Source organism: Terrapene carolina, unplaced genomic scaffold, assembly GCF_002925995.2.
Source record: "Terrapene carolina triunguis isolate 2854851 unplaced genomic scaffold, T_m_triunguis-2.0 Scaffold706, whole genome shotgun sequence".
NCBI classification, from domain to species: Eukaryota; Metazoa; Chordata; order Testudines; family Emydidae; genus Terrapene; species Terrapene triunguis.
Genome location: NW_020665057.1, coordinates 5,072,677 through 5,095,256, shown reverse-complemented (window position 1 = coordinate 5,095,256; position 22,580 = coordinate 5,072,677). Strand labels below are relative to the sequence as shown.

Genomic DNA, 22,580 nt, shown 5'->3' with positions numbered 1-22,580 from the left:
TTTCACCAGAGAGAGCTGGAGAATTGGGCTCAATACTTTTTGTTGATGGCTGATGTTTCAAAAAACAAAACCCCCATGTGAACACAGCCACAGTAAGGTGTATGAAATCTACTTTCAGAGAAGTAATTAACTTAATAATAGTTTAGAAAGTGTGTTGATTTTTTTTCAGGTATGCATATAATAAAGCAAAGATAAATAGTAAAATAGCTTTTTGATAAAAATATTTGACAGTAAGGGGCACATATTAAACCATGAGTGCTTTGGTTGCACCAGGTAAATATACACATGCATGCATACAAGTATTTCTGAATGCCTAATGTTAATTGCCCACTCAGGCGAGTAAATGAGCAAATAATGTAAACACAAAGGGTGAGCTTCTATGCTAGAAACACAACATGGAACTCACAGCGGGGACTGGCTAAGGTGGCTTTAAGCCTTTGTGCTCTCCTGATCCTTGGCTGCTCAGGAGGCTGGAGAGGTACCTGGTATTTATGGCAGCCTCCCGAGGGCTGCGCTGTGGGTAAAAGCACTGAGCAAAAGCTCCACAGCACTATATGCTGGGCCTTCACCCGCAACATACCCTTCCCTGCCCCACCCCAAGTACACCCCCTCCCACTGCCTTTGCCAGGCCTTGTGAGGTGGTCTTGTAGGGCAACATTATGGCTGTCTTCTGCAGTACTTGTGCCAGATGAATCCTCCCTGGTCAGATCCAGGGATTTTAGAGTCCCTTTACACCATTCTGCCTTTTTGCCAGTGTAAAGGAACTGGAGCGGGGATGAGGCTCTCATACAAAATATATTTTCAATTGCATTTGCCTACTTTGTGCAGAAAATGCATTTTGCTTGTTCAGTTTCCTACTTAGGGTTGCAGTTCGGGTAATCAGCTTTGGAAATCTTGTGCTCAGATAGAAGAATATTTAAGTGCTTGCCAGCAGATCCAGGTACAGATTTATTTTTCTGGTTCAGAAAGATCTCATCAAATCTGTTAATCCCAATAATATTTTAAAGCAGCTTTCAGATTTTTTTCCACTCAAAAATGTATAAGAATATAAACCAATGTAACAATCAAAATGAAAGAAAACCATCAGAGTCAGCATCGTTTAGAAACAGGGCTCTGTGCAGGCTAACATCAGTGCCAAGGGTGCTGATCCACAGCTATGGAGCTTTTTCTTCCTCGTCTACTGGTAAAGGACCCTCCCAGCAATAGCTGCATATAGCAGATGAAGACAAATTGGAGGGATAGATTCTCTGAATAGGTGGGGCTCAATCTTGAAGGGCCCTGAGCACCTTGTGCAGCATGCTGAGTACCCTCATCTCCCAATTAAATTCATGGGAATTGAGGGCACTCGGCACCTTGCAGGCATTGCTCAGCAGTTGCAGAATTAGGTCTTGGAAGACCTAGGTACAATTTAATCAAATAATTCCTAACGGGGGCATGAGGGAGAGGCTGCAGGGAGAACAAATTAACCATCTACTTCCATTTGAAGGGTGTTATCTCTAGTTTTTTTTGATAGGCCCATAGTTTCTGAAACCCACCAATACTTCTTTTAAGACAAAACCAGGATGGATCTGTTTCCCTCATCTCACACACTTAACGTTAGTGTTAAGTGGAAACATACCATGCACATTCTATCTTTTTAACTGGGAATTGATTTCACACTCATCACCACGGTATTTTTAGGGCTTAGATCTTCTCACGGCAAGAAGAGCAAAAATGACTTGCATTCCTTAATTCTGTGTAGTATTACTCAACAAAGAACACATGAGCACAACAGGCCAATTGCAAGCATAATACTGAAGTTCCCGTTTGAGGTCTACAGATAGCTTGTCAAAAAACAATTAACAAACTATGAAACAGCTCTTGTATTCCCATAGCATTCCCTAGTTTTTAGTAAGATTAAAGTTACATTTTACTGGTATAGTTCTAAAAGCTGTGAAAATGTAGTAGCATCCTCTGTGTTTTATTAGGAATTATGTGAGAGCAAAATACTGTACCATATTCAAGTATATAACATGGTATTTTACTATCTTACTTCATATGTTTTGTATTCCATATTAAATGCCTACTACTCTAGCATTTTTAATGATCCCCATGCTCTCTTTCAGTTCTAAATTCCAGCTCGATCTGTTGCAGATTCCTATAGTTTCACTGAAGCTAAACAAAACAAAATAAAAATCAAGAAATTTGAGAAACATTGTTCTTTATCAAGCTGTTGGGCAGCTTTAAAATATCTGAACTGACCTCTACTATCTAGGGCAGGGGTTGGCAACCTTTCAGAAGTGGTGTGCCGAGTCTTCATTTATTCACTCTAATTTAAGGTTTCAGGTGCCAGTAATACATTTTAACATTTTTAGAAGGTCTCTTTCTATAAGTCTATAATATATAACTAAACTATTGTTGTATGTAAAGTAAATAAGGTTTTTAAAATGTTTAAGAAGCTTCATTTAAAATTAAATTAAAATGCAGAGCCCCCCAGATCGGTAGCCAGGACCCGGGCAGTGTGAGTGCCACTGATAATCAGCTCGCGTGCTGCCTTCGGCACACATGCCATAGGTTGCCTACCCCTGATCTAGGGCCTGATCCTGTATCTTTTGTTAGAATAAAGCAATCCTTATTCATGTGAGGTGATAATGTTGTGCAAATGTTAAAAGGGCAGATGGGTGGACCAGGTAACTATAGGCTGGTTAGCCTGACATTAATCCCTGGCAAAATAATAGAAAAGCTGATATGGGATTCAATTAGACTCATAGACTTTAAGGTCAGAAGGGACCATCGTGATCATCTAGGCTGACCTCCTGCACATTGCAGGCCACAGAACCTCATCCACCCCACCTGGTAACAGGCCCATAATCTCTGGCTGAGTTACGGAAGTCCTCAAATCATGGTTTAAAGACTTCTAGTTACAGAGAATTCACCATTTACCAATTAATAAAGAATTAAAGAATAGGAATATAATTAATGCTAGTCCTCGTGCTTTTGTGACAAATAGGTCTTGTAAAACAAACCTTAATTTAATTCTTTGATGGAGATTACACATTTGGTTGATAAAGGTAAATGCATCAACATAATCTATTTAGGAGCGGGGCCAGGGCTGCAGCTGGGGACTGGGGCTGGTGGCAGGGCCAGAGTGGAGCTGGGGACAGAGCTGGGCTGGGTGGCACTCCTTCCCCAACCCCCATGGGAGCTGGCCTGGGCTCCACCGTGCCCCCCAGACGTTCCTCCACGCCCCACAGTTTGGGGACCATTGAAGTAAAAGCAGTTTAATGCTGTGGTTTATTTCATGAACTGTACATTAAGAGTACGTACATAAATATATATGTGTGTGCATGTATGTATCTTCCACTACATTTCCTTACTTTGACAGCCTGGCATTTACACTTAGTCTAGTTTATTATTAACATAAACACATCTACCTAATGTAATCTATTGGATTTTTTTAACATAATGGTATTTTCTTGTACTTGGGTGGTCCAAAATTCAGGCAAAAATCAGTAAAAAATTAATAGTTTTTGTAAAACCTGGGAAATTTTCAGTAAAAATCAGTAAAAACTGAAAATGAAGGACCTTACCAATGGGGAATCATCATCAAATGGTGTGTTTCTACTAGGGTAGTAGGTCCAACACTATTCAGCATTTTCATGAGTGAGCTGAAAATAAATTTAAAATTACTGCTGATAAAATTTGCAAATGAGACAGATTGGCAAAATGATAAACAAACAATGAGGACAGGACAGTCATAAGATGGATCTAGTCAAACAAAACGTGTTTTAATATAGCCAAATGCAAAGTTTTACATCTAGGAACAAGGAATGCTGGCCAGACTCACAGAATGGGGGACTGTATTGGAGAGCAGGACTCTGAAAAGGATTTAGGTGTCATCATGGACGAGCAACTGAACATGAGCTGTCAGTGCGATGCTGTGGCAGAAAGGGCTGATGCAATCCTTGGACGTATAAACAGGGGAGTAGTGAGTAGCAGTAGGGAGGTCATTTTACCTCTGTGTAATTGGTGAGACTGATATTGGAATACTGGATACAGTTCTGGTGTAAGAAAGAGCCACAAAAATGATTAGAGGGGTGGAGAAAATGCCTTACAGTGAGAGATTTAAGAGCGCGATCTGTTTAGTTTATCAAGAAGAGGATTGAAAGATGACTTGATTACAGTGTATAAGTAACTTAATGGAGAGAAAATACAAGATACTAAAGGCTTCTTTAATCTCACAGAGAAGGGCTTAACAAGAATCAATGGCTAAAAGCTGAAGCCAGACAAATTCAAATTGGAAATAAGGGACACGTTTTTAACAGTGACGGTGATTAACCTTTGGAACAAGCTACCAAGGAGAAGTGGTGGATTATCCATCTCTTGATGTCTTCAGATCAAGACTGGATGCCTTTCTGAAAGATGTGCTTTAGCCAAACACAAGTTATTTTGCTCAATACAGGGATAACTGGGTGAAATTTAAGGGTATGTGCTATGCAGGAAGTCAAACTAGATGATCTAATGGTCCCTTATGACCTTAAACTCTATGAATCTATGAGTAGTGCAGTTGAGTTCAGCAGGACTACTTGCAAGTGTAAAGATTACTTGTGTGTGTAGGGGCTGGATTAGTAATGCATACCACAGGAAAAATCCGGACTTCATTGAAGTCAGTGAGAGTTTTGCCAGTGACTTCAGTGGGTCCTGGTTTTACCCTAAATTTTCAGTAAGGGCCAACTCTACAATGACTTGTGCACATGAGTAAACTTACATGCATAAGCATTTGCAGGAACAGGCCCCAAAACATTTAAGACTTAACAGTATTGTTATAATACCAAAATATTAGTGTATCATACCCTCTCTTTCAGATTTTAGCAGGAATTTAATATATTATGTGCATTTGATGAGGTGCTGGCATGCATAGCTCTAATGATGCATTATTCTGCTTATATGCATATGGGTCACATTTACATGAGGATAACATGATGCAAAAAGAACTCAGTGTGGTAGGAAATACTGTAATTCCATTCATAAGGACAGGTCAAAATGTCCTCTGCATTTTCAGTAATTTGCCTGTTTGCATCAAGATGGAGCATGGCATGCTGCAACCTGTAATCTCTACAGGTCACCATTGTGTATAGCAGGCCATAATTCAGAACTCCATGGGCCACATTCTGCCCATGGAACACACTTTGGATGCCCTGCTATATAATAGAGGCTTTTGGATAATCTCAAACACTGGCATTCATAAGGAATGTTAAGCATCATGAGCTGCTGGGGAACATTTAAAAGAATCACATATTTTCGAAGAAATATAATACAATTGCATTGTACAGTATGTCTGCTAGTGATCATTTGCCAAAAGAATAAATATTCATTTATATATACACATACATATGTGTGTAATTTCCCCTGAAGATGGTCTGAGTTTTGCAGACAATAATATTAGCCTTAGGAAAATTTTTAGTTTTGTTTTTAATAAACTTTATGTTGTTTTAAATTGCTTCCCTTTTAAAAAATGTTGCAAGCCTCAGAGGTTACAAAAAATCTCTCTAGTCACCTCATGTTTATATATACATTAGGCTAAATATGTGTAGATATGTATAACTGATGTACAATGATATGTAGCATTTATAAGGTGTTTCATCTTCAAAGCACATTATAAATATTAACTAATTCTCAAAATACTTCTATAAAGTATGTCTTTATTATCTCCTATTGCAGATGGGGATACTGGGGAACTGATGCAGAGACGTTAAGGGACCGATCCTTCAACCATCACTCACACAAGTAGGCTTTACTTATTCGTGTAGTCTCATTGACTTCAGCTGACTTACTTGTGTGAGCAAGGGTTGACAGATTCATGTCAGAGCCAGAATTAGAACCCCAGGAATTCCAGACTTTGCCTATCTTGTCATGATTCAGATGGGATGTTTAGGTATCTTGTAGTGTTCTGCTGGACTGTAATTTGCCTCAGATGGATTTAGGTTATGTAAAATTCTACAGTTCTTATTACCCACAGTTGATGACCAGGCATAATGTACTTTGTTTTAGAAAGATGTTATGATTTGTTTATACAACGTCTGAGGTTGCAACAACATTGGCGGACAGAGAAACTATTTGAGGACCTACAGGATGTGCAAGGTAGCATGGAAAAGGAGGAAACATAAGGTCCCACAGGAAAATTTAAAAAGCAATTTCAGTGGTGCAAAATTTCACTCCAACATTTTTGTGTTTTATTTTCCCAAGCTTTAGCATACCCTAAGGATTAAAAAGTTACCTAGACTGTGAAATAATTCCTTCACTCCTATGGTATGGAGATTATATTACAATCTCAGAAACTCTTCTATCCCTTGGGCAATATTTTACACAGCTATGGCTTCATATTAATATTTTACTGCTATTGCCCTTCTAACCAGTCATGATTTATATAATATAACCTGCCACCTCTTTTACAATTGCATTTTATAGTTGTATTTGTAGACATTTCTAAAAGGAAATCTAAATCTTTCTTTGGTATTCTGCTTCCGTGAAAGAATGAATGTGTGTTGTAATATAGTTTATAGTAAAATTTGGAAGAGGAAAAAATACAGTACAAGCATAGGTTGAAATATTGCTCTCATTGATGTCAAGATAAATCCAGAATAATTCCACTGAAATAAATAGAGTTACTCTGGATTTGTCTTGGTGAAACTGTGAGCAGAATTTGGCCTCCAGATTTTTAAAGGCTTATGTTAAAAGCCAAATGCTAATGCACCTCAATGTGGCTGTACAACAAATTGCTTTCACAGTACTTTTTAACGCCATGTTCCCAGTTCTGCTCAGTTACATAAGTGCAACTTTTATTGACGTCATTTGGATTTACACCTATGTAACTAGAGCTGAATTGGGGCCAAAATTCTTCAAAAGAGGCACCTGACATTTAATAGCAGATATTATGAGACACTGTTTTTAGTATTTTCAATAACTAAATCTTGTTTTCAGGTTGTGGAAAACCAAACAGTCTTGAAAAAAGTCATTCAAATCTGAACAAAATGTGCAGTGGTCGCAATTATCAAGTTGACATACCATAAATTAGTATATAGTTATTTCAGTAGATACTGTGCTGTGAAACTGTTGGTAAATATTGACATTTTAATCTTGACCAGTGCTCAGCACTTAGTTAGTGATAGATGAACCTCATCACTAATCAGATGCTTCATAGTTTTATTTCTAGCAACTTATCTTAGAGTTTTCTGTACTGCCCATCACCTATGCAAGGGCCCTAATGGTCTGCATGAGTCTTGTGCTCATAGACACTCAGACTTTAAGGCCAGAAAGGACCATTGTTATCATGAAGTCTGACCTCCTGCACATTGCAGGCCACGGAACCTCACCCACTCACTCCTGTAATAGACTCATAACCCTCTCGCTGAGTTATTGAAGTCCTCAAATCAAGATTTAAAGACTTCAAGTTACCAAGAATCCACCATTTACATTAGTTCTGCTCTTCTCCATTCCTGGTTGCAGGAGGCTCTGCTTGGGATATAATTAAATGTTTTTCCCCGAAAGACAAAAGTAGAGAGATTTCACTGAGCCACAAAAGTGGGAAGAGAGCTTGAAAGATGGATGTCAGTACTTGAAAGACAGATGCTGCAATGCTGCTCCTGAACTGGCTACTAGTAGTGCCAAGATCTCATTATTCTCAGGGTATGTTTACACTGTAGCTAGAAATGTGCTTCCCAGCATGGGTGGCCAGATATGTGCTACCTCTGCTTGAGCTAGCGTGCTAAAAATAGAAGAGTGGCTGAGGTGGCTTGGACTAGCCACCTGAGTACATACCCAGGGGTCAGGTGTGATTGTACTTGGATGGGTAGCCCGTGCCTTTGCCCATGTCACTGTGGTCACACTGCTATTTCTAGAGCACTAGCTCAAGCAGAGCTAGTGTGTGTCTGTCTCCCTGTGCTGGGAAGCGCTTTCCTAGCTGCAGTGTAGACATAGCCAGAATTGGCATTGGATCAACTGGAAACAAAACAAAACAAAAAGATGAAAAAAATTAATTTTGGGTTAAGCAAAAGTTTAATTTTTGTTTCTGTTTTTTTTAACCTTTTTAAAAATAAAGTGTAAGAAAAATTCTAAATTAAGAGTCATTTCACACTGAAAAATTGTTTTGACTTTTTCAGAATTTTTTTCCCAGCTGAAACATTAGGCAAATTCAACATGGAGTTGCAAATATTTCCATTTACCCAAATATGCATTTTTCATTAAAAAAAAAAAGTTGTATTCAAAATATTTTGTCCAACTGCACTCTAAACCTCTCTTGCATACCCTCAAGAGAAGTAATTTTCTCCAAGGTGTTTGAGGCTGTGATACAAAAGAAAAAGATGCTTAAAATCACCCCCTGAAGTGAGTCTTTCACAAGGCACTGGGTTATTCACCAGACCACTGGGTAATTGGACAAACCACAACAACCTTAGCCTTAAAGGAGCTGCTTTTCAAGTTTAAGCGAATATGAATAAAACATTACAGTGTGAACTACAGTTACCTAAAATGATATAAAGATTTCCTAGGCCTCATCAAGGAGCTATTTTCATATTGTACTTTTAGGAGTAAATGGAAGAACATGCCAGTTCAAAAAAATCTGCAAAGGGAAATGTAAAAAAAAAAATTAAAATTTAAAAAATAATAATAAAAAAGGTTTAGCAGCATGTTTATATCTCAAAAGACCTTGGAAAAAAAGAGGTTTATGGCTTTGATTGGCAGGAGGTGTAATGTTGCTGTTTAATTTGTATTGTGCTAGGAAAGAAACCCAGAATGTGCTTCTCTGATCTATGCAGTTTTATAAGCCCTGAATTTCACTGGACGCTATCAGTCTTCCTTTTAAGGTTTTTTCTCTCCCAAGTGTTCTTTCAGTTCTAGACCACATTAATTGCTTCCATAAGGCAGAGCTTTGTGTTCAGAGTCAGTACCTAGTGGGCCCTCTTAGTCCTGGGCTTAAATTAACATCATATCTTTTGAGAAAAATAGCTTAATAGTAAAGATATCATCACAGAAATGTCCACAAAACAATACAGACTTGTACTATATCATTGGTAGCCCTAATATGGGGGGCTGATGGGAAGATCTAGCAATTCTATTTATTTTCCTTCTTTTCTTGTTTTGTTTCATGGCCACTTTAATCTTTAGTGTACAATGAAAGGTGTGTGAAATCTGAAGTTATAAATCTGTTTATAGCTATAACTCCCTTTTCCAGCTTAACAGAGTTTGACACCGTTATAAACACAATTTTTCTGTGGAAAGGTGCTTTGATAATTCTTTGCCCAGGCTCTAGTTCCTTTTTATTGTAAATGCGAAGGTAGCCTTTTATTCCTTTCTTCTTCCTCCTTTTTTTGTTTGTGCAGTTTTTGCAGCTGATTGATTTATTGTTCTGCTACCTGAATTTGAATGCATTAATCTCTGTTGACTGCAGTGAATATTTGTTAACAAAAGTACAATGCCAGAGTCAACTGCACTTTCTCTTGCTATGGAATCCTATCAAGTGCCCATGGCTTCCAACAAATACCTTCTGTTAGTGTTAAGGGGTATTAGAAAGCATTTTTCCCCTTCCATGCTTGAGGTGTGACATAACTGATTATGCGCTCACGCGTTACTTATGAACACAGAGATGCAAAGTGAACCCTAGTGTGAGAAATATAGTATTACATTGAAATTCTAGCATGGGACACACACAAAATCCCAGTTGAGAGAGAACATGGCAGGAAGAAGAAAAGAGCACCTGACATCTTCCAGAATGGGCATAGAATAGGACTCAATCCCCAGGGCAGGGGAAGAATGGACTGAATAGGGGAATGAGCTTGAGGAAGGGAAAAGGAAGTTAACAGCTGTGCTGCTTCAGTCTCTGAATGGCCAGTCTTGCAAGTTATCAGCAAACAGCTTTTCAGCTGCCTGTGTAACTTGGGTGGTTTCATTCCATTTCCCAAGGAACAGTTCTCCACATCCCCAGAATAAAAACCAACATGGATGGCAGTCTCAACAGGTATGCCAAGGCGTGAAATGGCCGTTGAGGCCGAGATTTCATCCTGATGTGAGGTATTCCCTTCAGGTCAAGGTTGAGACATGTTGGTGGGTCAAAGTGGACATCCTTCACTGATGCGGCACTCTTTCTGTGGATACGTGGATGACTTCAGTCTAAAGGACTCAGTCAGAACTTTTTGCCAGTATTTGATGGTTACTTGTTCTGTTCATTCCCTCTGAAGCACCTGACATTGGCCACTATCGGAAGACAGGATACGGGGCTAAATGGACCTTTGGTCTGACCCAGTATGGCCTTTCTTATGTTCTTATGTACTAGATTCATATGTTTAAGCAGTACAAAATTGAACAAAGTTTTGGGTGCATATCTGAACTGGCCTCTATGGTTTGTCCATCACTAATTAGTTACTGTATAGTTGGCAATAGAGATATATCTACATTTTATCACAAGAATCTTTGATATGGCTTTATGAATTCACTGTATCCATCCTCATAAGTGCTCAAAATTTGCATGGATACATAAGAGTATCAGTAAATTCATGCTTATGCAGAGATACAAAGTATGAGCATAGGGAAACATATTGTGACAATGAGGTGATGGCTCAAATTTTTTGGTCTGGGAAGTATATTCATTATATTATATTAGCCAACAAATAGCATCCAGGAACTGTCTGATTGTATTTTGGATGAGAGAATTACCTCAGTATTCTGGCTCTGCTAATGCACCTCATTTCTCTGCCATTATATTCTTGGTCATGGTGGCATGCTAGCACAGTGGGTCTATGAGTATCCTGCAGATACTCATCTAGCTCTGGTTCAGAAGAGACTTAACAATTTGATTCAGAATGTTATTATGCTTGACTGATTGTTTATATTGGACTGCTAAGAAGAGAAAGTGGGCCAAATGCATTGCTAGTATAGGTAGGCTCAATACTACTGAAGTAAATGGAGTTGCATTCACTTGTGCTAGAGGTAAATTTGACCCTTTGTCTATAAAACCCAGGCAGTGGACACGCATATTCTTTCAGTGTCCTGGATTTTTTTTTTTAAGTATTATTTGCACTGAGGTTTGTGGTTTTTCGAAGAAAAGCATGTGGCGAAAAGGAAGACAGCTATATTGATTAATCAAAGAAAATGCATGTAAGATAAAGGATAATGTGTTCAAAGGACATATAGCAATAGCACAATGTGCTAACATGCTGGGAATTTGAGCTTCGTACTCTGGCTTGGTACCTAACTACTGGGGTGGCTGGAAGCACTGTGGAAGAGTTCTGTGGTGAACCACTGGCCACTGTAGTTCTCTGAGAGCTTCAGGGGCAGTATTGCAAGGCTGCAAATCCTGATCTCAACCCCAACACTGCATGAGAAGTGAAGATACATGTGTAAATTAGTGCTATTATAATGTAAGTCTTCACTTTCCTGGAACCTCTTGGATAGATCATATTTTCTAACCTGCAGTTTAAGAACCTATGTGATTTACATAAAAAGAACAGGAGTACTTGTGGCACCTTAGAGACTAACAAATTTATTAGAGCATAAGCTTTCGTGGGCTACAGCCCACTTCTTCGGGTGCATATAGAATGGAACGTATATTGAGGAGATATATATACACACATACAGAGAGCATGAACAGGTGGGAGTTGTCTCACCAACTCTGAGAGGCCAATTAAGTAAGTGAAAAAAAACTTTTGAAGTGATAATCAAGATAGCCTGGTACAGACAGTTTGATAAGAAGTGTGAGGATACTTACAAGGGGAGATAGATTCAATGTTTGTAATGGCTCAGCCATTCCCAGTCCTTATTCAATCCTAAATTGATTGTATCTAGTTTGCATATCAATTCCAGCTCAGCAGTCTCTCATTGGAGTCTGTTTTTGAAGTTTTTCTGTTGTAAGATAGCCACCCTCAGGTCTGTCATTGAATGACCAGACAGGTTAAAGTGTTCTCCCACTGAATTTTGAGTATTATGATTCCTGATGTCAGATTTGTGTCCATTAATTCTTTTGCGTAGAGACTGTCCGGTTTGGCCAATGTACATGGCAGAGGGGCATTGCTGGCACATGATGGCATATATCACATTGGTAGATGTGCAGGTGAACGAGCCCCTGATGGTATGGCTGATGTGATTAGGTCCTATGATGATGTCACTTGAATAGATATGTGGACAGAGTTGGCATCGGGCTTTGTTACAAGGATAGGTTCCTGGGTCAGTGTTTTTGTTCAGTGGTGTGTGGTTGCTGGTGAGTATTTGCTTTAGGTTGGGGGGTTGTCTGTAAGAGAGGACAGGTCTGTCTCCCAAGATCTGTGAAAGTGAGGGATCATCTTTCAGGATAGGTTGTAGATCTTTGATGATGCGCTGGAGAGGTTTTAGTTGGGGGCTGAAGGTGACAGCTAGCGGTGTTCTATTATTTTCTTTGTTGGGCCTGTCTTGTAGGAAGTGACTTCTGGGTACTCGTCTGGCTCTGTCAATCTGTTTTTTCACTTCAGCAGGTGGGTATTGTAGTTTTAAGAATGCTTGATAGAGATCTTGTAGTTGCTTGTCTCTGTCTGAGGGATTGGAGCAAATGCGGTTATATCTTAGAGCTTGGCTGTAGACAATGGATCGTGTGGTGTGTCCTGGATGGAAGCTGGAGGCATGTAGGTAAGTGTAGCGGTCAGTAGGTTTCCGGTATAGGGTGGTACTTATGTGACCATCGCTTATTAGCACAGTATTGTCCAGGAAATGGACCGCTTGTGTGGACTGATCTAGGCTGAGGTTGATGGTGGGATGGAAATTATTGAAATCATGGTGGAATTCCTCAAGGGCTTCTTTTCCATGGGTCCAGATGATGAAGATGTCATCAATGTAGCGCAAGTAGAGTAGGGGCGTTAGGGGACAAGAGCTAAGGAAGCGTTGTTCTAAGTCAGCCATAAAAATGTTGGCATACTGTGGGGCCATGCGGGTACCCATAGCAGTGCCGCTGACTTGAAGGTATATATTGTCCCCAAATGTGAAATAGTTGTGGGTGAGGAAAAAGTCACAAAGTTCAGCCACCAGGTTAGCTGTGACATTGTCGGGGATACTGTTCCTGATAGCTTGTAGTCCATCTTTGTGTGGAATATTGGTGTAGAGGGCTCCTACATCCATAGTGGCCAGGATGGTGTTTTCTGGAAGATCACCGATGGATTGTAGTTTCCTCAGGAAGTCTGTGGTGTCTCGAAGATAGCTGGGAGTGCTGGTAGCGAAGGGCCTGAGGAGAGAGTCCACATAACCAGACAAGCCTGATGTAGCCTCTCTGTATGTGTGTATATATATCTCCTCAATATTGGTTCCATTCTATATGCATCCAAAGAAGTGGGCTGTAGCCCACGAAAGCTTATGCTCTAATAAATTCGTTAGTCTCTAAGGTGCCACAAGTACTCCTGTTCTTTTTGCGGATACAGACTAACACGGCTGCTACTCTGAAACCTGTGATTTACATAACAGTGTATATCACTGCATTCTGGATACAGTGATGTAAATAAATGTCAGGTTAAGGTTAACATTGACATCAACAAGTAAATTACAAGACTGAATTGTTCATCTAAGATATGTTATGTACAATGATTTTACGTCTTACTTTTTGGCCGTTGATTATTAATTCAGGTACAAATTGCACTGTCAAATATGAAGACTTCTTTTCTTCTGTACTGGAAGAAAGATGTAACAAAAAGAAACTGCAGTGCAGCGGAGGAGAGTAAAGGAAAATTTATGAAGAGATTTTTTTATGATCCAAGGGAAACTATGAGAATCCCAGAGAGGAGAATGAAACGTGTCCAAGAAAGCGGATGGAGGCAGCATTGGTTAAGAGGAAGAAGCTCTACAAATGCACTGGAAATTTTGGAGAGCATTAGTAAATTTGATCCAAGGTGAGATGCTGGCATTGTGCGCCAGCTAACACAGCCCTTGTCTGCAAACATGGCCAAATTCAATGAAGTCCAAAACCATGCTGCTTAACATTCCTGGACTCATAAGGGAAACAAGAAAAATAATAGGGCAGGAAGCTTAAAATGATTTTGTAACTCTTTTCTTAATACTTTCTATAACATCACATTTAATAATTCAGCACATCCAATCCTATGATATTTTACAATAATTGCTGGGTTTCTATGAGTTTGATGTAAACTTTAGTTTCAAATTCAAGGAAATCTCTTGTAATTCGAGTCAGCTGATAGTTCTGAGCAAAATGGCAAAGGAAGAAATATCAGTACTTTCATAGTGAAATGGTTCTTCCTCACCTACAGAAACTACATTCCATCACTGAAATAAAATCCTCAAAAAACAAACAGCAAAAAATTCTACGTTCATGTTATATTTTATATAATTGTGAAAATATGATTTTAATGCCAGTTTATCAATAATGAGAAGCTGCCTGATAACTCTTCCAGGTTAAGGAACAACTTTGGGTTATTTCCTGGGTTTGTGTGCTTACTGTAAGACTTGGCTTGCGCTAGTCTAACCTGCATATTACAATTTTTTTTAAATGTTTTGTTCTTAGTTGGCTAATCAGTTGCATTTCTGCAATTGCATTGATGCTGTCTCTTGTTTGTAGTCAGTTCTTTAATTCTGTTTCATCCTGGGCACCCTCCAGAAGATCACAGTTGTTCTCTAAGTGTTCCTTAGGCCCTCAGTACGCATTGTAATTCAGTGACAAAATCATTGTGGGGTTATTTTGTCTAAAATTAAAAATGAAACCTTGATTCATAGATATTTTTAATTCTGCAAGCCAGATTCAGTCCTACTTGTGCAGGGATCTCCTTGGGCCCATAGGCACTGACTCCATGGGTGCTCTGGAGCTGGAGCACCCAGGGGAAAAAAATAGTGGGTGCTGAGCACCCACCGACAGCCCCCCTGATCAGCTCTTCCCCCTTCAAGCCAGCTCCTCCCACCTGCTGCGATCAACTGTTCCACGGAGTGCAGGAGGCGCTGTGGGGGAGGAGCCAGGGTGGCGTGCGCTCGGGGGGAGAGGGCAGAACGGGGCAGGAAGAGGCAGGGAAGGGGTGGAGTGGGGGGTAGGATCTGGGGTACAGCAGGGGTTGAGCACTGCCCAGCACATTAGAAAGTCGATACCTCTGCTTGGGCTCACAAGGGAAGCTGGCTGAGGGGTAGAAAAGAGGAGAAGGGAGAAAAAAGTATTATCAGTCCCTTCCACAGTGGTTCTACTAGGGGAGAACAGCTTTGTTTTACAGTTGGGGTTCCCTAGAAGCCCCACTGGTGGATGCACTGCCTGTGTTGACCTTGTATCATCACAGGCTACTCAACACAGTTCATGGCCTGTGCCAAATACCTCTGGCTTCTGGAGATTGCCAGTAACTTGCACATCTGCATTACTGCTCCTAGTGGAGTGAAATTACTGTCACCAGAGACCCACAACTTGAGGTCCACAGCTGTGAATCTGGCCTTCTATATGTAACCTGGGCACATTGCTATATCTTTAAACCTCTTCCTCATGCGTATCCCTGAGGTGTCACACTACAGTATACACTCTACATCTTCCCTATTAAATTATAGAGCCTCACTCATAATTTCATGTCCTGTTTAACTGTTTGTATAGAAATAGATCATAATGTAGAGACAGACCATAGAGTAAAGTTGGGAGACCTCTTTGTTGAATATACAGTATACTGTTTTTTAATGCAGAGATATGTTATGCAGATTAAAGTTGGGGTCTATAATGAAGGGAAGATTGTGGCTGTGTTTATACTTTTAAAGAAAAGTTGGACTAGCTTGGAAGATAACAGAATGCACAATCAAATATATTTTTTAAATTGTTTGATTTAAATACTGGCTGTTGAGAAGATGTTGCTAATATAATCGTCAGAAGACCTTTACAGGTGGGAAATAGCTGTCATGGTAGAGTAAAGTAAAAAATTAGCACCTTTTAGATAATGTGCCATGAAATACTGCCTATGGGCAAAATCCTGCAGACCTTAGAGCGATTCTCTCATAAACTTCAATGGGAATCTTGTCTGAATGCAGACTGCAGGATTAGGCCTTATGTTGTCCTGCCCTGGCCCTGGCCTTCCACTCCTTGTATACCTATTTATATTAACGAGGATGTGACAAAGGACTGGAAATGTGGCTTCAGTCAAGACAGCAAGAAAGAAGCACCTGCCATTAGTCCTGAATGTATAAATGTAGCTTGTGTCTGTACTCAGGGGCAGCAGCAGCTGTAAAATATAGTTGACCCTTACTTCAGCTTTGTTCTCAGTTGGCAGGTGCCTGGACGCCTTTCAGTCTGCTTTGGAACACCCTGTTTTAAAAAGAGCAGTATTTATCACCCAATTATGAATGCAAATTTTGCATGTGTTTGTGATTTACGAGGCCTTGCTTATGCCAAAGAGGCTATAAACTGTATTTGAAAATGTATGGCAGTCTGCAGTAGATAATTACACTCTGAGAAAAGAGCCTCTGTTTCCAGTGAAAACACTGTAAAGTTATTTCAGAAATGTTCTGACCTCAGACGTTTCACATAACGGACACAAAATGCTTTCACATTTGTGCAGCAGCTAGAGGCCTGATCTCTGCCATCTCACAACCAAAGCACAGAAAACTCCTTTGGAAAAGGGCAAGACATCTCTGTTGCAGCCTTCGAAATTAGCATTTTTTTTTAACTCACTCAGTTCTTTGTATCTATGCTCTTTAACAAGAAGAAAGAATAGCGTTTGGGGGAAAAACAAACCCTCTGCAACACTTGCCCTTCTTTAAACAAACCAGTCCCCAACTCTCACCCCACCTCCACAAACATCACTTTGCCTCATACCAAATCCTTACAGCCTTTTCTCCCTCCCCCGAACACACACGTCAATAAAACCTGCAGTAAAACCTTGGGAGAATTTCTCCACACAATTGGAAAGAAGATGTCAAAGGCTGAGGGTTGGAGATTTCCTTTTTAAAGTTCCCAAAACAATGGAAATGGTATTCTCAAAAACTAGAGCCATAAAATATTACTTGAATATTCTTGCAATGAAATGCCACTGAGTCCCTTTACTGGTATTTAGGAGAGCTATTTTTTATTTGCAAGAAAGCTCACAGAAAGCAAAATCATTGTGAATAAAAGAACAAGTGTTTGTGAGAGTATTCACACCAAAAATGCCCTTGTGGCCATTTTGAAAAGATATTTTTATTTCTTCATACAATAGATTTGTTGAACGTTAATGAATACTTTTGGATTATTTGTAAGCAGAAAGGGAGATTCTTTTAAATTATAAAACATCCAATCAAGAAACAAAAACAATACCATGTGACTTAGGTAACTAGCCATATTGTGCAAAAAGCAAACACTCCCAACAACCAATTTGATCCATCAGACAATTGTGAATAATTAACTAATTCACAGAAATCAGGGGGGGTTCGTGGATAATCTGCAAAGAGAAAAGAGGGCAAAAATCATTGGATAAGTTATTTGAAACAAATAATAGAACCAGATCTATTAAAAATCATAGGTTAGATTCACATTCATGCTCCCAGAGCTCTACTGTGTCTCCTGGGAAGAAGGTTGTCGTGGTGCAAATTGACTGCATCCTTAGTTGTGTCATCGTGGACTAATTACATGCCTGTGAGTGAGCCCAACAAGTGGGTGGCACTGGTCAGGAAAGGCTCTAGCTGCAACAGTTGTACCATGACTTCTGCAGTTTCTGCCAGTGGAGTTTCTGTTGAAACCAGACTGTGAATAACTGCATCCTGCCGCGCCCCCCCCCCCCCCAACAGAAATCCCAAGAGAGTGCAGTGGCAGTAAAATGCCCTGCTCTTCCTTAAGTTGAAATGAATATCTTTGGGTTGCAGGCGGCCTCAGTGGCACAGGGAGTGTAATATACAGCATTACTGAATCTGGTCCCTTAGCTAAAGTGCGCAATTGATGAGTCGTCAAGGGTCAGTTAAAGGATTATTTTTTTAAGGTAATGGAATGTAACCACGGCACATATTGTATTCTCGGTTCAGTGGTCACCATTTTAAAGTCAGTGTTTGCCAACAATTACTACACACATGCTATATACTCAGACACTATGCTGCAGTAACTATTGGTAAATATTGATATATGTTTGTCTGAGAGCTTGCAAGCTTGATATATATATTCACATGTTTTAAAGCAGGCCTGCTGAAAATGTACTGCATTATTATCCCTCTCAGTCACATCAGTACAAGCATTCATGGGGTCAGTTGCTGACACAGAATACAGAATTCTGCATGCAATTTTAACTGTTTGGCATGTGAACCTCTGCACTGAGAAGAAGCAGTGAGAGATGTAAGTTGACCAAGTGGATGCACAAAGACAAATGTTCATGACAAGTTTATCTGTGCTTTAACTTGTTTTTTAAACTTCAGGGAAGGACTGTGTCCAGCCTCTGTGTGGGGATACAAGGGGGAGAGAGCCACAATGACAGTCATTGTATTCAATTGAGTGCAAGGGCTCCACTCTTCTAGCTGTCCCAAAGGAGAAATGGGAAGGGAAGGAGGAGGCCAGGGCTTGATTCTTCCCCCCTGCACCAGCCAGAAGAGATGGCCAGCTACAGAAGTTAACATACATTGCATCTCCTTAAAAGGTGTAGTAGCAGGGACACTCCTACATGCTGGGGAACCCTTAAAAATACACAAGAAACTGGCTAGCACATGAATTTTCAAAGCTTTTTTCGCTGTAGCCAGCATCCTATGAGACAGTGTTTCATGGGCCATTTCTTCCATTTGCAAGTCATGCGAACCACTTCCTCTCCCATTTGTGATTATGAAAAATCCTTCTGGCAGTTATACTGCTTGCTTACATGGAAAAGTAGCATTAGGAAGATAGTTAGTTTTAACTGTGCTGCTGGTGGTGCCGTTCTCTGATGGTGGTGCTTTTTTCCTCTCCTTCTCTTGTTGCAGCCATGGCCTCTACTGAACACAACTAGACTGGCTTGTCCTCTTTGTTTTCAGATGCTTTTACCAGTGCCAAAACTCTTCTTTGCACTGAAACACCTGGACATCTTCAGAAGGAACTGGAAACATGTAGGCAGAGTCAGCACCATTTAATCTGCCAGTTCTGTGCAGACTACCAGCAAGTGATCCACAAGCCATAGCTTGAGAACTGGGTCTAGAAAGTTGATTCCGGACAGTTGCATAACACAGAAATTGGGAAATTGTTCAGACAACAGAGAATAATGAAAGAACCTATAGTACCACCCTAATATCACCACTACACCATTTTGTTTGTCTGGTGTTTTTAAAATAATTATCCTTCATTCTGAAAAGTCATATCAAACTGAATTCTGATAAAGAAGAGCTCACTTTCCTCTACCACATCACAGGATGCCACTGGACTGAACTTGACTTTCTATGCTCCTAGAATTCCTAATCTAATTTTCCGTTACTTTTCTAATTTAAGAAGGCTGCCAAAATACATGACAGATCTGGATTTATTAGCCATATTTGGTAAAAAGTTTTACTGTTTTAGAAAACGCTTATTACCAGATGTAGGATGAAATCCTGGCTCTGTGGAAGTCAGTGGGAGTTTTGCCATTGCCATTTGCCATTGCCAGGATTTCAATACTATTGTGAGTAGTCCCACTGAAGACTGCGTGCACAGCTCAACAGGAGTAACCCCACTACACCTGCTACTAAATCTTTGCAGAACCTGTTCCTAAAATACCTGCAGCTTATGGAATGAAAACCGTAAGAAATCATAACATTAGGGAGAGATCTCTGGATCATTCAGACCTGCTTCTTACTGTGTCCCTATAACTGGTCATTGAACTTCATTAGCATCAATAATTTGTTATTTTTTTTTCTGTTTTTTTCAGGGTCCTCCTGGTCCAAAAGGCGAGAAGGTGAGTACACATATTGTCAACTTACTTACAAAATAAATGGAAACCCCTCCTGGTATTAACTGAACACATAGTTTCTATTGACGCAGTATGATGTGAAATTATGTAAGAGAGTTGGGTAGCACACAGATGCTGTGTTAAAACTATCATCTCATCTTTCCACTTTGCAGGGAGATCAAGGTGATCAGGGCCCTCGGGTAAGCATCTTAAAAAAAAATGTTACACTTCCCCTTCCCTGAGTAGGCAATTAGTCCTTAGCGCAAAACTAAATTAAACATAGTGTCTTAGCTAATCATGCTTATTAGCTGCATTTACCCTGCATGTTGTAGTAAGTGTCTGCAGGACAGTAACACCAAATATAACCAAATAGTCTCTGAGAAGCGTTTGAGTAAGAGTAGCCATACATACATTACTATATATGAAAATATACAACTGCTGCTAGTGGGGGAAAATGCATTTAACAGTGATTTTGCTCTGCTGTGTAAGAGTTGGTTTGCCAGAGCAAACCTTCCAGTTTTCCCAGCAATCTTTCAGGTCTTGTATAGACTCCTACAATGCAGAGGGCAGGTGGGGTTTATTAATAAATTTGGTCCTATATTTTCTCTTAAAATATCCATTATTTAGAGAATTATAAAAACATGGCACATTCATGGACTAGTTCGTGTGCCTTCATACATGTACTGAAAAGAATAATATTATTGTCTCTTAAACAGCATTTTTTTTTCAAACAGTTAGAAACAGAGCAAATTTTCCTTGTGGAGTTATTTTAGTTTTTAAATATTGTGTTTGTTTTAATCACAGGAATACAATGGTGAACATATTGTTATGTTGGTAGTGCCAGTTCATTGTCTTTACATCCGTTCTTCATTATACAAATGTTTGGACATATTGTTCTAATGATGCAGAGGCTCAGTTCAGTTACGTGTTTATGCATTTTCTCATGATAGTATGTGCCAGGGCACGTTTTCTGTCAATTAGTTAATATATTTTAATTTTACTGTGAGTGAGAAACCTGTAAAGTCATAACATATTTACTTGTCCATATTATTCTGATGACAGTAGTGCTTAGAAGCCCCAGTCAGGTCCCATTATGCTTGGTGAAGTACTGACATTAGAAAGCTGCAGTTCCAGTCCTAATAGCTTAAAATCTAATTTAAGACAAACAAGAGGCGGAAACAAACTAAAGGCAGGAATGAGGAAGGATGACAAGAGTAATAGTGAAAGCAGCACATTGTTACCTAGAATGGTTATATGCACAACTTAATGTTTCCAAATCATTTAAAGTTGTTTTTTTTTAATTATAAGATAGAAGTAGCTAAAATAGATCTGAGAAATCCTCACTGACTATCTACTTGAGCTGGCTGTTTGCTGAAGGCATCATGGCAAAAGTAAATCTATAAGAAGAGATTTGGAAGAGGGCAGGGTAGCGTCTCTATACTACTTTGGAGAGGTATTCTATGCATGAGGTATAGCACAGAAGACAGTGGAAATGTGCTAGTGGGAGAAATGAACATACAGGCATTCAAGCTCGGCATTGTTAGGAAAGCAAAAGTGGCAAGGAACAATCTCAGGAATGTACAAGAGAGAGATGTATGGAAGGGCAGAGTTGTGAAAGGCCCTAAAAAGCTGAGGACAAGGATCTTGAATTTGATGTGGTGGAGAAGGAGTCATCAGTGGAGGAATTCAAAGGCAGGTGATCATGGTCAGAACAGCAGGTGTGAGTGAGTCCAGAGGAAAGGGGGTTGCAGGAGTTAAGCCAAGATATCATCAAGGCCTGGGTGCGAGCTTTAGCAGGATGGAAAGAGAGAGAACGTTGGCGCTTGGAAATTCTGTTGAGTAAAAAATGCAAAGATTTGCAAAGGGCATGGTTGGGTGTGGCAGGATAGAGGGTAGAGTCAAAAATGGCTCCCAGGTCATGGGAGAATGGAGGTAGAGTTAATGGTGACAGGGAATGGGAGAAGTGGAAAGGGCATGGGAGTGGAGAAAAGGGCCCAGATTCTGTAGACTGGACCAGCAGTCTTGGCACAAATCCAGAATTAGGGGAAGGAGAGAAAGTGGCTTTAAAACATCTTTACAGCTCTTCAGTCCTGGGGCTAGCAAGTCTAGTTAGACTTTAGACTAGTGCAATGCAGCTAGAAGGTACAGAAGAATCCGATCCAAAGAGTTCAACTTTAAACATGTTAAATTTAAATTGACAGCGAGGCAACCTGTAGGAGATGTCAGAGAGACTGGCTAAGATGCAGGACTGGATGGTAAAAACAGATCAGGAGTGGAGATGCAGAGTTGGGAGACAGTATCCTGTGGTATAGATCATGCTTCATCAGAGGTTTAGTTAGTTTACACTGTATTGAAGAGTTTCATTAAGAAATTTGTAGATATCATTTGAGTAATTTGCAGTCTCCTCTTTCATGTCCTTATCTTTCTCAAAATGAGGTTGGATATGTTTTACAGGTGCCTTTCCTTCTTTTTCCTCTGATATTTTCAAGTGTAAATACTAGGATAGTGCTTCTTACCATTTTATTTTTCATGCTACAATAGTTATCTTTTCTGATTACTGTCCTCTGGATGTATATGCTCAATTTGCATTGCCAGGGGATTAGACATATGTAATTAATGGAAGTTCTTGGTGTAAATCCATCATGCACCAAAATGAAACTATACCCACTTGTTCCTTCCTTGGTTACTTTTCTGTATGTTTTGCATCATTTCGTATGTAACATAGGTATTGTGGTGGGTGACACTATGATGTTTTCTATTGTTCCCAGACGTATTCTGCCT

General features: G+C 39.8%; 1 protein-coding gene across 1 annotated transcript in view; it reads left to right on the top strand.

The window, feature by feature from the left end:
* Positions 1-22,580, top strand: part of COL25A1 (collagen type XXV alpha 1 chain) — a 426,642-nt gene that overhangs the window by 265,570 nt on the left and 138,492 nt on the right. Inside the window, exons 7-8 of the mRNA XM_026659846.2 lie at positions 19,779-19,805; positions 19,973-19,999. Coding sequence (XP_026515631.1) covers positions 19,779-19,805; positions 19,973-19,999 — 54 coding nt within the window. The remainder of the gene's footprint in view (positions 1-19,778; positions 19,806-19,972; positions 20,000-22,580) is intronic.